Source organism: Poecilia formosa, unplaced genomic scaffold, assembly GCF_000485575.1.
Source record: "Poecilia formosa unplaced genomic scaffold, Poecilia_formosa-5.1.2 Scaffold103, whole genome shotgun sequence".
In the NCBI taxonomy this organism is placed as follows: domain Eukaryota; kingdom Metazoa; phylum Chordata; class Actinopteri; order Cyprinodontiformes; family Poeciliidae; genus Poecilia; species Poecilia formosa.
The window spans coordinates 1,906,758-1,919,247 of NW_006800042.1; the positions used below are offsets into that span (position 1 = coordinate 1,906,758).

At 38.5% G+C, this 12,490-nt stretch overlaps 2 protein-coding genes across 3 annotated transcripts in view; one reads left to right on the forward strand and one right to left on the reverse strand.

The window, feature by feature from the left end:
- iqgap2 (IQ motif containing GTPase activating protein 2) overlaps nucleotides 1-12,490 on the forward strand; it is a 35,049-nt gene that overhangs the window by 17,935 nt on the left and 4,624 nt on the right. The window contains exons 11-29 of the mRNA XM_007559314.2: nucleotides 857-944; nucleotides 1,139-1,302; nucleotides 1,428-1,588; nucleotides 1,829-1,953; nucleotides 2,108-2,271; nucleotides 5,571-5,661; nucleotides 6,060-6,227; nucleotides 6,969-7,111; nucleotides 7,250-7,420; nucleotides 8,466-8,549; nucleotides 8,755-8,826; nucleotides 8,913-8,982; nucleotides 9,425-9,633; nucleotides 9,721-9,873; nucleotides 9,978-10,141; nucleotides 10,479-10,703; nucleotides 10,917-11,057; nucleotides 11,710-11,794; nucleotides 11,874-12,106. Of these exons, the coding sequence (XP_007559376.1) occupies nucleotides 857-944; nucleotides 1,139-1,302; nucleotides 1,428-1,588; nucleotides 1,829-1,953; nucleotides 2,108-2,271; nucleotides 5,571-5,661; nucleotides 6,060-6,227; nucleotides 6,969-7,111; nucleotides 7,250-7,420; nucleotides 8,466-8,549; nucleotides 8,755-8,826; nucleotides 8,913-8,982; nucleotides 9,425-9,633; nucleotides 9,721-9,873; nucleotides 9,978-10,141; nucleotides 10,479-10,703; nucleotides 10,917-11,057; nucleotides 11,710-11,794; nucleotides 11,874-12,106 (2,711 nt within the window). The remainder of the gene's footprint in view (nucleotides 1-856; nucleotides 945-1,138; nucleotides 1,303-1,427; nucleotides 1,589-1,828; nucleotides 1,954-2,107; nucleotides 2,272-5,570; nucleotides 5,662-6,059; nucleotides 6,228-6,968; nucleotides 7,112-7,249; nucleotides 7,421-8,465; nucleotides 8,550-8,754; nucleotides 8,827-8,912; nucleotides 8,983-9,424; nucleotides 9,634-9,720; nucleotides 9,874-9,977; nucleotides 10,142-10,478; nucleotides 10,704-10,916; nucleotides 11,058-11,709; nucleotides 11,795-11,873; nucleotides 12,107-12,490) is intronic.
- f2rl2 (coagulation factor II (thrombin) receptor-like 2) lies at nucleotides 2,408-5,560 on the reverse strand. 2 transcript variants are annotated; one of them, XM_016674860.1, is made up of 3 exons: nucleotides 4,079-5,560; nucleotides 3,074-3,789; nucleotides 2,814-2,951 (listed from the first exon to the last, which is right to left on the reverse strand). In XM_016674860.1, exons 1-3 carry the CDS (start codon nucleotides 4,140-4,142, stop codon nucleotides 2,901-2,903), a joined length of 831 nt encoding a protein of 276 aa, XP_016530346.1. In that variant the 5' UTR covers nucleotides 4,143-5,560; the 3' UTR covers nucleotides 2,814-2,900. The 2 variants fall into 2 exon arrangements, with proteins under 2 accessions (XP_007559375.1, XP_016530346.1); XM_007559313.2 differs by having other exon boundaries at nucleotides 2,408-3,789; nucleotides 4,079-5,559.

Genomic DNA, 12,490 nt, shown 5'->3' on the forward strand with positions numbered 1-12,490 from the left:
TGCAATAAAATGGTAAAAATGGTTGATGGAAGTTGTTCACTATGACCCTGAGTACTGTCATTTGGTTAATTAAGTTATTGTTAAGATCTATGGGGAAAAAAATGACACACTTTTATCAATTTCATTGAATAAATACCACTGATTTGCAGAGATCATTAACTCTAGGGTAAAAGTCGGAAAAATCCATAGCACAAAACATTTTTTTATTGCAGAAGCATAATATCACGGTGAAAACAATAAATTATACGTCTATCCATTTCTTTACCTGCTTCAATGATTGGCTGCATTTTTTTTAGTGTGGATACAAAAAAAGGGTTACTGGTACCCCTAACACTTTAAGTTAAACATAACTACTTCAGATTTTTTAGATTATACCTTTCTTTATTATTTTAAACCAAGTTTTTAGAAACCTTTAATTTAATCAATGACTTTGTCTGACTGGGGTATAAATACAACCACAAACAGAGGCACATCACTTCCATCTGCCGCCTGCTAGGCTGGATGAGGATCCATGTTTATTCTGCCATCGCATAAGATGGGAGGGATGATGGGGAGCTCTGCATTTGAAAGCTTAAGCAAAGAGAGGCATCATATCATCCCCAAGTCTCCATAGTAACCATTAGAAGTTGTCTTCACATCTTTACATTTTTATCAAGAAAAAAAATATTCTGCTCCACTAGCACAAGTGTACATTTCTAAAGTTTGTTAAACTCTTGTGCGTCTGTGAGATAAACAGTTTGTCAGGTGACATGAAGATTAAAATGCCAGATGCAAGAGGGGGACAGACCTTCTCTTGCTGATTTAACAAATGCTGAATAATTGATTGAATTGTCTTACTAATATGTTTGAACCACAGAATGGAGGGAGGTCGGTCGTCCTGGACAAAGAAGAGATTCACAGAATTATCAGCACCTGCAATGATTTTGCTGAAGCAGAAAAACGAAGTGAGTCCAGTTCACAACTTACCCACTTTATTTCCTGGTGATAAAACTTAAAGATTTTCTCAATAATTGCTAAATACAGAAACGGATTTGATTCCTTTCTGTGTTTCTATGTGAGATTTAATGTTCACACTACAAGAATAGGTCCAAGTCCTTTTTATTAAAAATTTATCTTTCTGCAACAATCTACTGAACAGAACTTGAGGCAGTTGCACGCATCAACACAGCCATTCGTCTGGGCAGTGCTGTAGAGACGGTGGAGGAGCTGCTGCACCCTGAGGCGCAGCTGCCAATCGTCTACCAGAGTGCTGCTAACCTCTATCAGGCTGAACTGTTCAGTTTGCAGCTACAAGGAGGACGGGTGAGTTTGAGTTTAATACTGCAGCTCAAGTGCTAAAACACTGTTGCGTTTTAATAGCTTTTCTTTCGTTTTTAATAAAAGGCAGAGTGTTTTTCAATGATGACCTGTCGTTTGTGTCTTAACAGTCTGGACTGAGTCATGAGGAGCTCAGCGTCGCTGTGGAGATGCTGTCGGCCGTCGCGGTCCTAAACGAGGTGCTGGACACCAAAGACCCGCAGGCCGTTATTGAACAGCTGACAGACTCTCCTCTGGGCTTCACAAATATAGAGCATGACAACCTCAACAGGTACGATGGACGGGAGTAAATTACTGTGAAGTTTGTTTTGTCAGGAAGATTTCTCCGAGGGTGTTATTTTGGAGATCAGTAGAAGTTTGCCAACCCCTGGTTATAGTGGAAATGAGTGGATTTTAGAAGAGGGAGGAATTATTTTATGAAAAATGTTTTGGAACCTTTACAAGGATCCAAATATAATTTATGATTCCTCTGTGGAATCTATTTTAAATTCTACATAACTCTTCTTCGTAGGTATGCTGACATGCTAATTGAAGAGCGAGCTGAGACGCTTTCCAGGAGCCAAGAGTTTCTCACTTGGAATGATGTTCAGAAATGCATCGACATGGTTAACATTCAGGTCCAAGAGGAGCATGAACGTAAGAAATACTCATTTTTGGTCCTTGTCACAAAACAGAGCATGTTTTTTTCTTTTAATAATTAACCCTTGTAACCCTGTGTTTGTTTTTAAGCATCCAGGGATATTTAAAAGAGAATAGACTTTGATTGTTGTTTTTTTCTTTAAACTTTCAGGTATAATAGCTATTGCAGAGATTAATGAGGCCCTCAACTCGGGGGATCATCGGCAGACTCTTGCAGCTCTGCTTCTCCCTACAGCCAAGCTGACAGGAGTAAACCCGGCCACATCGAAGCACTACCATGATGTCCTTCATTATTCTAAACATCTTCTCTGCCAGGTAACATCACAACCACCTTGATCAAAATATTTTAGTTATTTGGAAACTGGCTTTTGAGGCCTTGAAGTGTGTATGAAAGATTTAGCTTGGTGTAGCTTAAATCTGCAGGTTTTTAAAACTTCATCCACATAACTTACTGCATGAAACACATTGTGTTTTTATTAGCTGTTACCAGAAAATCATCGTCAACAGAAAGCTGGAAAACATCCGTCTGTGTGTATTTAATCTACATAATGTTTTTACTCAATCCCAGGCATCCCCACTGGAATTGAGTTACTTAATTTAATACACTTTTTTGTATTATTGAAATTCATTTAATATGGCTGTATTACTGGCAAAATGAAACTTTACATATTTTTTTGTCACAATGATTGATATATTTGAACTGTAGAGTGGTTTTCCTCTTCTCTCTTATCTACAGTACTCAAGCAAACAGTCTTTCTTCCATCCTGTTAGACAGAAATGTCCAGTGTCATGCTATAACTGCTGGCCTCCGTAGTATCCTATTACAAGAGATGAATTGTATCTCTGAGTCTCCTGTCAAGGAAAGGAGCATGCACAGGAAGGGATCCAGGCAACTGTGGAAACAGCAGAGACAAACTGCTAATCTATAGTATCCATACAGTGTGTCATCCCCACTGGAAAACAGGCGGATGTAGTGGGCAGCATGCAGAACGCCACTGGGGAGAAAACACACCAGGAAGATGATAAAAACCAGAGTGCTCACTCTGGTGAACAGTTTCCAGTCGCAGGAACTTTGCTCCAGGTGGTAAATCACTGCGACGTGGGTGTAAATACAAACCATGAACGGCAGTAAGAAGCCTAGAAAAACTAGGATCAGTTTGCACAGCACCAGCGGCGAATGGGAGGGTTCTTCTAGAGGAAGTACATCATGGCACGTCGTGATCTCCAGCCTTCTGATGTGGTAGCTCTGCTTGACCAGCAGCTCAGGCACAATGGCTGCTCCATACAGAAACCATACGACCACGCACATCCACACTGCCAGGCTGGTTTTAGCCATCCTTCTGTACAGAAATGGCTTGACCACGGCCAGATAGCGCTTCAAACTGATGCAAGCGATGGTCTGAGCCGAGCAGTAAACGTTTCCAAAAAATAAAGCCGTAATAAGCCGACAGGAGATTTCACCAAATATCCAGTTGTTTCCGCTTAGGTGGTAGTGAACTCGCAGAGCAAGAGACAGGACGAGCAGCAGGTCCGACAGGGCCAGGTTCAGGTACAGGACCACTGTGGATAAAGTCTTTGAAGTGAGTCTGACTCTGAGGAACGCCAGAATGTAGGTGTTGGATGGGATTCCCACGAGGATCGTTAGGATGTATGATGAAGGTATGATCCAAGTACTGATGGCCCCAGTGGTGTATGCTGCCGCTGGGCTCTCGGGCTCCACATCCAGGTGAGGGACGATGCTAGAGCGGAAAAGGTCAAGCTTCTGCATTGTGTCGTTAGATTTATCGAAGAATCCCTTAAAACTCTTTGGTGGAGCAGTCTTTCTCCCTTTCCCTATATTGAAAGAAAAAAAAAACATATCAATAGTTTAGTTTAATTAAGTTTTATGAAAACAATCCTGAACTTGAAATTGTTGTTTTAGTCTTTTTAATTTCATGCTGTTTATGGTCTTTTTAAATCATAGATACCTTAGTTATGCACATTATTCCTACTCCCAGCAGCTTTAGTTGTAAAGTTGTTTTTGTTTAACTAAATTTGTTTCTGTAGAAAATGCATCTCTCAGAAAACAGTAAACCATGTGAAAGAAATGTATATATATATTTTTACAAATGTAATTACTTACCATTGACCTGACTGGTCTGAGCCACCATTAAACATAACAGGAGTCCCCTCAGAAGGTTAGCCATAACGCTTTCAGACTGATTTCCCACGCTTCTCAAAGCTCTTGTTTTTGATGATGGTTCCCTTCAGCAGTTCTCCACTGGTGAAATTTGCTCTTCTACATCTCTGCAGCTCAAAAAGTTGAATCAATCGTTGTTTGTTCTCCAGTTCAGCTCTCCGTTTGTCTGTGTGGCTTGCTTACTGGTGCGTGATGTTGTGAACGCTTTTCCTGCTCTGGCCTGAAAACTGAATTCCCTTCTGCCTGTGTCAGGAACTTCCCTCTGACTCACAAAGGGTGTGGAGTGGCTTTGTGCCTGCCTATCAACAACTGTGAACAATAAGCAAATGACAATTTCTTTCAGCATTTTTTTTTATAAGGTTTGGGTTGTTTTAAAAATTTTCATTTTCATTTTTGCTGTTTATTATTGTTTCTGGACTATAGAATAATATAATCTTTTTTTTATTTTTTGAAAGATTTAAAATTTTCCAATGGAAAGCAACACAATTTTGACCGGTGAATTTGGATACTTGCTGATCTCTCAGCTTTAGTCTCACTGTTGAGTTTGTTAAATTCAGACAAACAAACGGCATCTGTTGGCTGTCTTGCTGTTTTATAGCAGTAACTTCCTTTCTCAGGAATCTGTGGTCAAGGAATAATCTTTGACTCAAACAGGGGTCTCTAAAATTAGCCTGAAAGGAAACGGCCTCTAAGCTGTGTAAACAAAGTTTGTACTGGAGGGGATCAACAAGGAGTCATATTTTCTCGTTTTTGAGATCCCTTAGCTGATTATCATGTAGTTACTTTGATGTATATTATTTATGCAGTAAAATATAATCTGCTTTGTGCATTAAAATGCCATACCACAGATCAGAATTTTGTCACCGATTTCTGATCTCTGGTTTTTGTAAAGTTTTGACTTGCCAATACCAATTTTAGCAGATTGCTGTTTAAAAACGAGCTAAAAAAGAATTTATATTATTTTACTAGCATACCGGTAGTGAGCTCAAAAATGATGAAACTGAATAGCTTTCTAGTGGCCTGCTTAAAGTCTTGTACTCTATTGCTCTCTCTCTCTTTCTGAATACACAGCAGAGATGCCTTGACATGTTAGAAAATAGTTTTTTAAATGGCTTCTGACATTTCCTCTGACTCAGAATGAGGCTAAATCTGAGTCGTCTTTCCTCAGTAGCTATGTCAAGATGTTTCTGTCAATACAACTAGATTGTGCTCAGATGGTGCACAGACTGAAAACAAGTTTGGATATTTGAGTTTCCAACCAGCTGATCACCAGTGAAGGCCAGTTGAGCTGGAAATGGTCCGATTTGCATTTCTAACCTGAACAGAAAATTAATTTAGAGTTTGAAGTTTATTTTACTTAAAACCTTGTATATTTTTAATGAACTTGGTGCCGTTTGAAAACTGAAGTGACCTTTGAGCTTTTTTCTTATTGTAGAGTTCTGGAGATGAATCGGCAGTGCTCTGGTTGGACCAAATCCAAGAAGCTGTCCTAACAGCCAATCAGGATGAAGAAGAAGCCCTCACAAGTACATATCAGCAGTTTTGGGTCCCTCATGAACATCTAAACTAGTTAATTGTTGGCTAGTTGTTTTCTGTGTGTACCAGTCACACCTGAGTGTGTACACTTAAGTTTATTTCAGTTTGGTTTTGATAAAATAACCAGGATATTTTATTGAGTTTTTGAACCTCTACAACAGTTAACAGCTTACACAACTGCTTCAAATTCTGGCATAAAATTAAATGTTTTATCCTAATCTTTTCTACACATTGGCTAAACATTTGTTGTTTTAAACCTTTTGTGTTCACGACTTAGCTTGTGTTGCTTCACCTTTAACATACCCAACCCTGTTTCCTGCAGTGAATTGGTTCTTATTCAGTTGACATCCTTCCTCAACCTGATCTACCTGATCTTGTATGTTTCTAGTGGCTGGAGCTGTTGCTCATATTAACACGACTGTGGAGGAGGGAGACTCCCAGAAGACCTTGCAAGCTTTGCAGATCCCCAGTGCAGGACTGAGAGCGGTGCATCCCGACTGCGCAGACGCATACCAGGCTGAACTGGCTCAGAGACAAACAGCAAATGCTAGTAAAGGTAAAGAAGCAGGCGTCATGTAGTAGAAGAAAATAAATTAAAATTTCCGCTAAGTTTAACTGAACCTTACAAAAGAGGTGATCTGTGCTAAGCAAAACGTAACCGTCAGTCTATCCCATGTTTTCTACTTCCTGCAATAAAAATGTTCATGTAAAAGAGACACAGTTTAAGAGAAAGCATCAATCTAACCCTGAATAAACAGGGCAAAATAAACTAGCAAAGTAAACGGTGAAAAAATGAAATTTGAGTAATTGCATGTTGGTATTTCTACATTCTTATGTTTTATACTAAATTGATGGATTCAAAGGAGATGAATTGCTCTGCCTGTAATTATATTTTATATTCAGTTTAAATTAATATTTCATCAAAACTCACTTAATGTATTTTTTCATAGCTCTGGTTGAGAGCAGTAGAGTGTAAAAAGAAAAATCCAAAATCAAATCAACAACCATTCGAAATGTAAACAAAGGCTTAAATATCAAAGCTAAAGTCTGGGAAAATGTTCATAAAACCTGCTAGATCATGATTTTTTTTTAAAATTCTCCCAGAACGTATTATTACAAATTTTACTCTGTGCTTTAAGTATCATCAGTTTCATGTTACCTAGATTTGTTTGGAGACTATGTTGGGCCATGTTGTTATAACCTTTACTGTATCACCATGAAAGATGCTGATTGTTGGATAAACTGATCCAGAAGCAGTAGAAATTTGTGAAATATTGAATTATCTACTTTGCTCCAGGCAGCAGTGATGGAGTTTGGGTCAAACACAGCATCAAGGACAGGTACGACTACTTCTACAATCTGGAGACAGGGCAGGGCAGCTGGGAGGAGCCTGAAGGATTTGAACAGAAGGCAGATCAACTCAGCAAAGAAGAGATTCAGGTACAATTCTATGGTTTTAGCAACCAATAACATTTCACACAACCAAGTAAGGACACTTAATTGTTGTATTCACTAAGATTCAGGAGTGAGGCTGCTACTTCTGGCACTGACAAAACTTGTTTTCCTCCTTTCTGTCAGAGTGTAGTCAACTCTGTGACTGCAGAATATAACCGGGAGCAGCTATGGTTGGCAAATGAATCCTTCGTCACCCAGCTACAGGCGAGGATCAGAGGTCACCTGGCCAGAAAAAAGTATTTGCAGAGAATGGAGTATCTACGCCAACAAGAACCTCATGTAGTTAAAATCCAGGTAATGAAATTTCAGAAGGTAGAGCATGGACTATTTTTACTTTTATCTTTTAATATAGTAAAGTGTTCATGGACCAGCTGATGAAGCTCACATTTCAGCTTATGTTCGGTTTGTTGTAGGGGATGATATAATAAGAATGTATTTGTATTATTGTATAGAAGGCAATACGTCTGCTATTCAAAACTATTACATGCAGTGGCAGTGAAAAGCTTGCAAACACTTACATGGGCATGAATTTTATACCTTTAGGCATACGCTTCAACAATGTTTTTTGGAGGTAGATTGTATTGCTGTCTCATGGCATTTTTGTCTCCGACTATAAAAACACATGAGGTGTTTGGTTTGTTCTGTGGGCAGCTGCAAATTTAGGTCATGCTTAAATCTCTCCATTTTAGACCAAAATATTATGTTTTGATCTTCAGCCTTTCAGATCCGTGGTGATGTAAAACTGTCCTTCCTGTGGAAAGTGATACTGATGTTCCATATTCTCCTATTTTACTATCAGCTAGAGTTATTTCCTGATCCATAATTCGAATGCATAAAGGCCGATTGACATTAGTTTCTGGAAAAGCCCTGACCTTGATGATTGATCGTAATTTATGAACTTTGCTTCAAAGTTGAATCTGTGCAAACAACCTTAAAACAACCCTACCACTTCTGTTTAGAAGAGTTGTCATCCAAATACCCATCTAAAATTATTGTGTACAATAAATTAAAATTGATTCAAGTATATTTATTGACCATTTCACCCTGAAAAACATTTGACCCATAACGAGTGCATGTAAACCCTTTTCTGATACAGTTGAGTTGCCATCTCCGAAACTTGTAAATCCTCATACATTTGCTGACCATTTCACCACATATACATTTTATATTCGTTGCATTTTAAACAGATTTGATAAATTGCGTTGGCTTTATATAGGTTTAAAAAAGACCTATAACATTAGGAGTGTTTGTCCCTTTCCACCTTCGCCAGCTGATCATGTGATGCCATTTATTAAATAATTGTTTCTTTTATTTTAATGCATCTTTTTTCTATTTTTAGGCTTGCTTCAGAGGTTATAGACAGAGAAAAATCTACATAGCTAGGATCAATTTGCTTCAGAAAAGTGTTGCATCTGTGGTCAAGGTAATTTTTACTTTTAATAATATTGGCTTAATTTTTTATTTTTAAAATACATCCGTAATTAACTATGCAATTGCTAAAATAAAGCAAAAAAAAAAAAAACTATACCAGCAATATCTGTATGGCATCAGATACTTATGACTTAATAAAAGTGTACTTAAATAAATAATTTTCCAATAAACCTGACGACATATTTTACTGTTTTCAGATTCAATCAATAGTGAAAATGTGGAAAGCAAAACGCAAGTATAATCAGAGGCTGCAATTCTTCAGAGAGCACGTGAGCGATCATAGTTCACAGATGTGTTTTTGAATTTCCGTACATTTTTCCTTCTGTTAATATCACTCTGCTCTCTCTGTGTATAGGAAAAAGAAATTGTGAAAATCCAGGCTTTCCTAAAGGCAAACAAAGCAAGAGATGACTACAGAACCCTAAGTGAGTCAATAATACATTTATACTTTTTAATCACGGCACCTTGTTTGCCACTGCAGCAGAGCTGTTTGTGATGTTAGAAATACTTTATTTTTGTCAAGGTTCTTAGTTACATTCGTATTTTCTTGGTCTAACTAAATAAACATGAATATAAAAGAAATCCCAAGTGGTTCTGGATGATGTTGTAGATACTAAAGTATTTAATATACAGCTATATAAAACATCTTGAGTAACTGTGAAGCAAAACCTATTCAAGGTTTTTATTTTTGGGAGATTCACATGGTAGAATTGGAGCTTTAAGATCTAACACATGGGATCAATTACTCAAATTAAATGATCAAGTATGTTCTAATGTTTTCTTACACTTGTAATTCTTTGTATGTGAAACATTAATAACAGTAGAACCACTAAAAGGGAACCGCGGTTCTTGTTTTAAACATTTTAGCTGGAGCCAGTGATCCTCCGCTGTCGGTGGTCCGAAAGTTTGTCCACTTGTTGGAGCAGAGCCCCCTGGACCTGCAGGAGGAACAAGAAGTGACTCAGCTCAGGGAAGAAGTCGTCACAAAAATCCGCTCCAACCAACAGATGGAGAAAGACTTGAATCTGATGGACATTAAGATCGGACTGCTGGTGAAGAACAGGATCACCTTACAGGTTGAGAACTTTTAATGAAACTGTTTGGATAATTAGACTTATGTACTGAAGTACAACATGTATTAATTTAATGTATTTATTATACAGGATGTCATTTCACATAATAAGAAAATGAAGAACAAGAAAAATAAAACAAGCAAAGACGACCAGACGGCTGGAGACGGGCTTGGGATTAAAGGTCTCAATAAAGGCAAAAGAAGGAAACTAGAAGCTTACCAACATCTCTTTTATCTGCTGCAGGTATGGTGGCTCTGCAGCTTAAACAAATTAATTTGAATTATGAAAAAGCTTACCTTTTCTCTATTCAAACAAACTTATTTTTTTAATCCACCACTCTGTTTCAGACGATTCCCTCCTACCTGGCTAAACTGATCTTCCAAATGCCTCAAAACAAATCGACAAAATTCATGGACACAGTGATCTTCACTTTGTATAACTATGCTTCCAACCAAAGAGAGGAGTACCTGCTGCTCAAGCTCTTCAAGACTGCACTGGAAGAAGAGATAAAGTGAGAACTTTAACTCTGGCCTAGAGATCATAATTTCAAATTTGCAGCTAATGATCCTCATTTATTGAATGTGTGTACTAAAGTAGTTTTATACCAACACAACTAGATATTAAGCAATATCTGCAGAGACGTTGTGTGAAAAGCTGCATCCCACATAACAGCTATCATTTATTGGAGTCACAAAATTTGTGTGGGTTGGGCGCATGAAACTGTGAACAAGTATCAACATCCATTTTGTCATACCTTCTGATTAGCCACTAAATTCACACAAATCCTTTAATTCTTGTTTCTGAAGCACAGTTTCTATCGAGGGTCATTTTGTGTTTGTTTGTCTCAGTTCTAAGGTGGATCAGATCCAGGACATAGTGACGGGGAATCCTACAGTCATCAAGATGGTCGTGAGCTTCAACAGAGGGGCACGAGGTCACAACACCCTCAGGCAGCTGCTGGCTCCAGTAGTCAAAGAAATCATTGATGACAAGAGTTTAGGAATCAACACCAATCCTGTGGATGTGTACAAAGCCTGGGTCAACCAGCTGGAGACGGCGACCGGAGAGGCCAGGTAGGAGCAAAGATGACGGGTGAAAATGCTTAGCTTTGATTGGGCGCAAGTTGTCTTTGTTTGTTCTTTGAATATATAGAATGTCCTATTAATGCTTAGCAGGCAGCCATTGTTTTTAACCAATTAGATTCTAAAAAAAAAAAAAAAAAAGATAATAAACCATTTTTAATGCTCAAACAGTTCTTAAACCTGCTTTTCATTGCTACCCTTTAGCAAGCTGCCATATGAGGTGACTCCTGAGCAGGCCATGTCCCATGAAGAAGTGCGCAACAGGCTGCAGGCCTCCAGCGTGGTTCTGCGGTCTGCAACAGATAAGATGTTGAACTCCATTGTGTCCTCGCTGGATAATATCCCGTAAGTTTCAAGATCTGGTAATTGTCATCTTTTAACCTTTTTTGTGTGACAAATCTGCATGTTTGTGACTGTGAATCTCCATTATCTGCTGTAGTATGTCTGTCTTTGACTTAATTTTATTTCTGCTTTTGTAGCCCCTTATCTTCCTTTTGTTCAGAAGGCTCTGCTTTTTGCCAGGTCAAATTTGCCTTGTTAAATAAAGTTAAGATAAAAATAAACACTATTTTCCTCCTTTTCCATTTAAAGTTTAAAAACGTGTCATCTTGCTAAGCATTTGACATATTTTTTCTTAGCCTTTGATGTTATTTTGACACATTTTTTTTTATAACTGCAAATATTTTTGCACTTGTTGCTAAGGTCTGACCAAACCTTTAGGGAAATTATTGGTTCTGGACAATGCAGAGTTAAGGACTCTGCATTGTCTGTTCTCTAAACTTTATCACCAGGTGGTGCTGTTTCACTAATGGCAGAGTAGAAGGAGAAAACACTGAAACCCTTCACATACTTGAAGAGCTAATTGTAGTTTTAAAGGGCCATATACCTCCTCAGTTTCCCTCTTGCTGGGCTTGTTTCACCATTTGCCTTATTGCATGAAACTGCATGCTGTTTTGTGTTTGACGTCCTACCGATGCTTTTTTTGTTTTGCATGCAGTTATGGCATGAGATACATAGCAAAGGTTTTGAAGAACAGCCTCCATGAAAAGTTTCCAGAAGCCTCAGAGGATGAGCTGCTGAAGGTAGAAGCATTAAAATGTTGAAATCAAATCACAGAAAAATAGTGTTGATGCTTGATTTGTGACCCATTTTCTGTATTAGATTGTGGGAAACCTGCTGTACTACCGCTACATGAACCCAGCCATCGTGGCACCGGATGGCTTTGACATCATCGACATGTCAGCAGGAGGCCAGCTTCACGTCGACCAGCGACGCAACTTGGGATCCATTGCGAAGATGCTGCAGCACGCTGCTGCAAACAAGCTGTTTGAGGGCGAGAACGAACATATGACGCCAATGAACAACTACATATCTCAGACGTATGAGAAGTTTAGGTAAGGCGGATTAGATGAATGTGCCTAAACTTGCTGTACTGGGAGAGATTTGTGCGACTTTATGGCCGTATTCCAAAAAATCCTGTTGGAGGAAAAACATAAGTTGCAAAAAAGAATTGACCTTCCTACAAAAACAAGGTCAGGAATAATAAAAAAAAACAATGTGACACAGTGGATGCAGAGGTAACCCTGACAACAGAAATAGCTACGTGCCGTTTCAGCAGATTTTAGGGAGTCATCTGTCAACATTAACTTCACTTCCAGATGGGAAAGGGAACAATGTGAGTGTGTGTGCGCACGCGCATGTGTGTGTATGTGTGCTGCCCTTTCCCCCACTTTGTAAAAGTAACTGACTCATCTTTACTGGAAATTCACTTTCGATTA

Bases quoted from the DNA above. Each gene is read 5' to 3' on its own strand.
- f2rl2 (XM_007559313.2), bottom strand. From the start codon at position 4,142: ATGGCTAACCTTCTGAGGGGACTCCTGTTATGTTTAATGGTGGCTCAG. The intron at 3,790-4,078 runs GTAAGTAATTAC...CTTTCAATATAG, and splicing joins TCAGACCAGTCAGGTCAATG to GGAAAGGGAGAAAGACTGCT.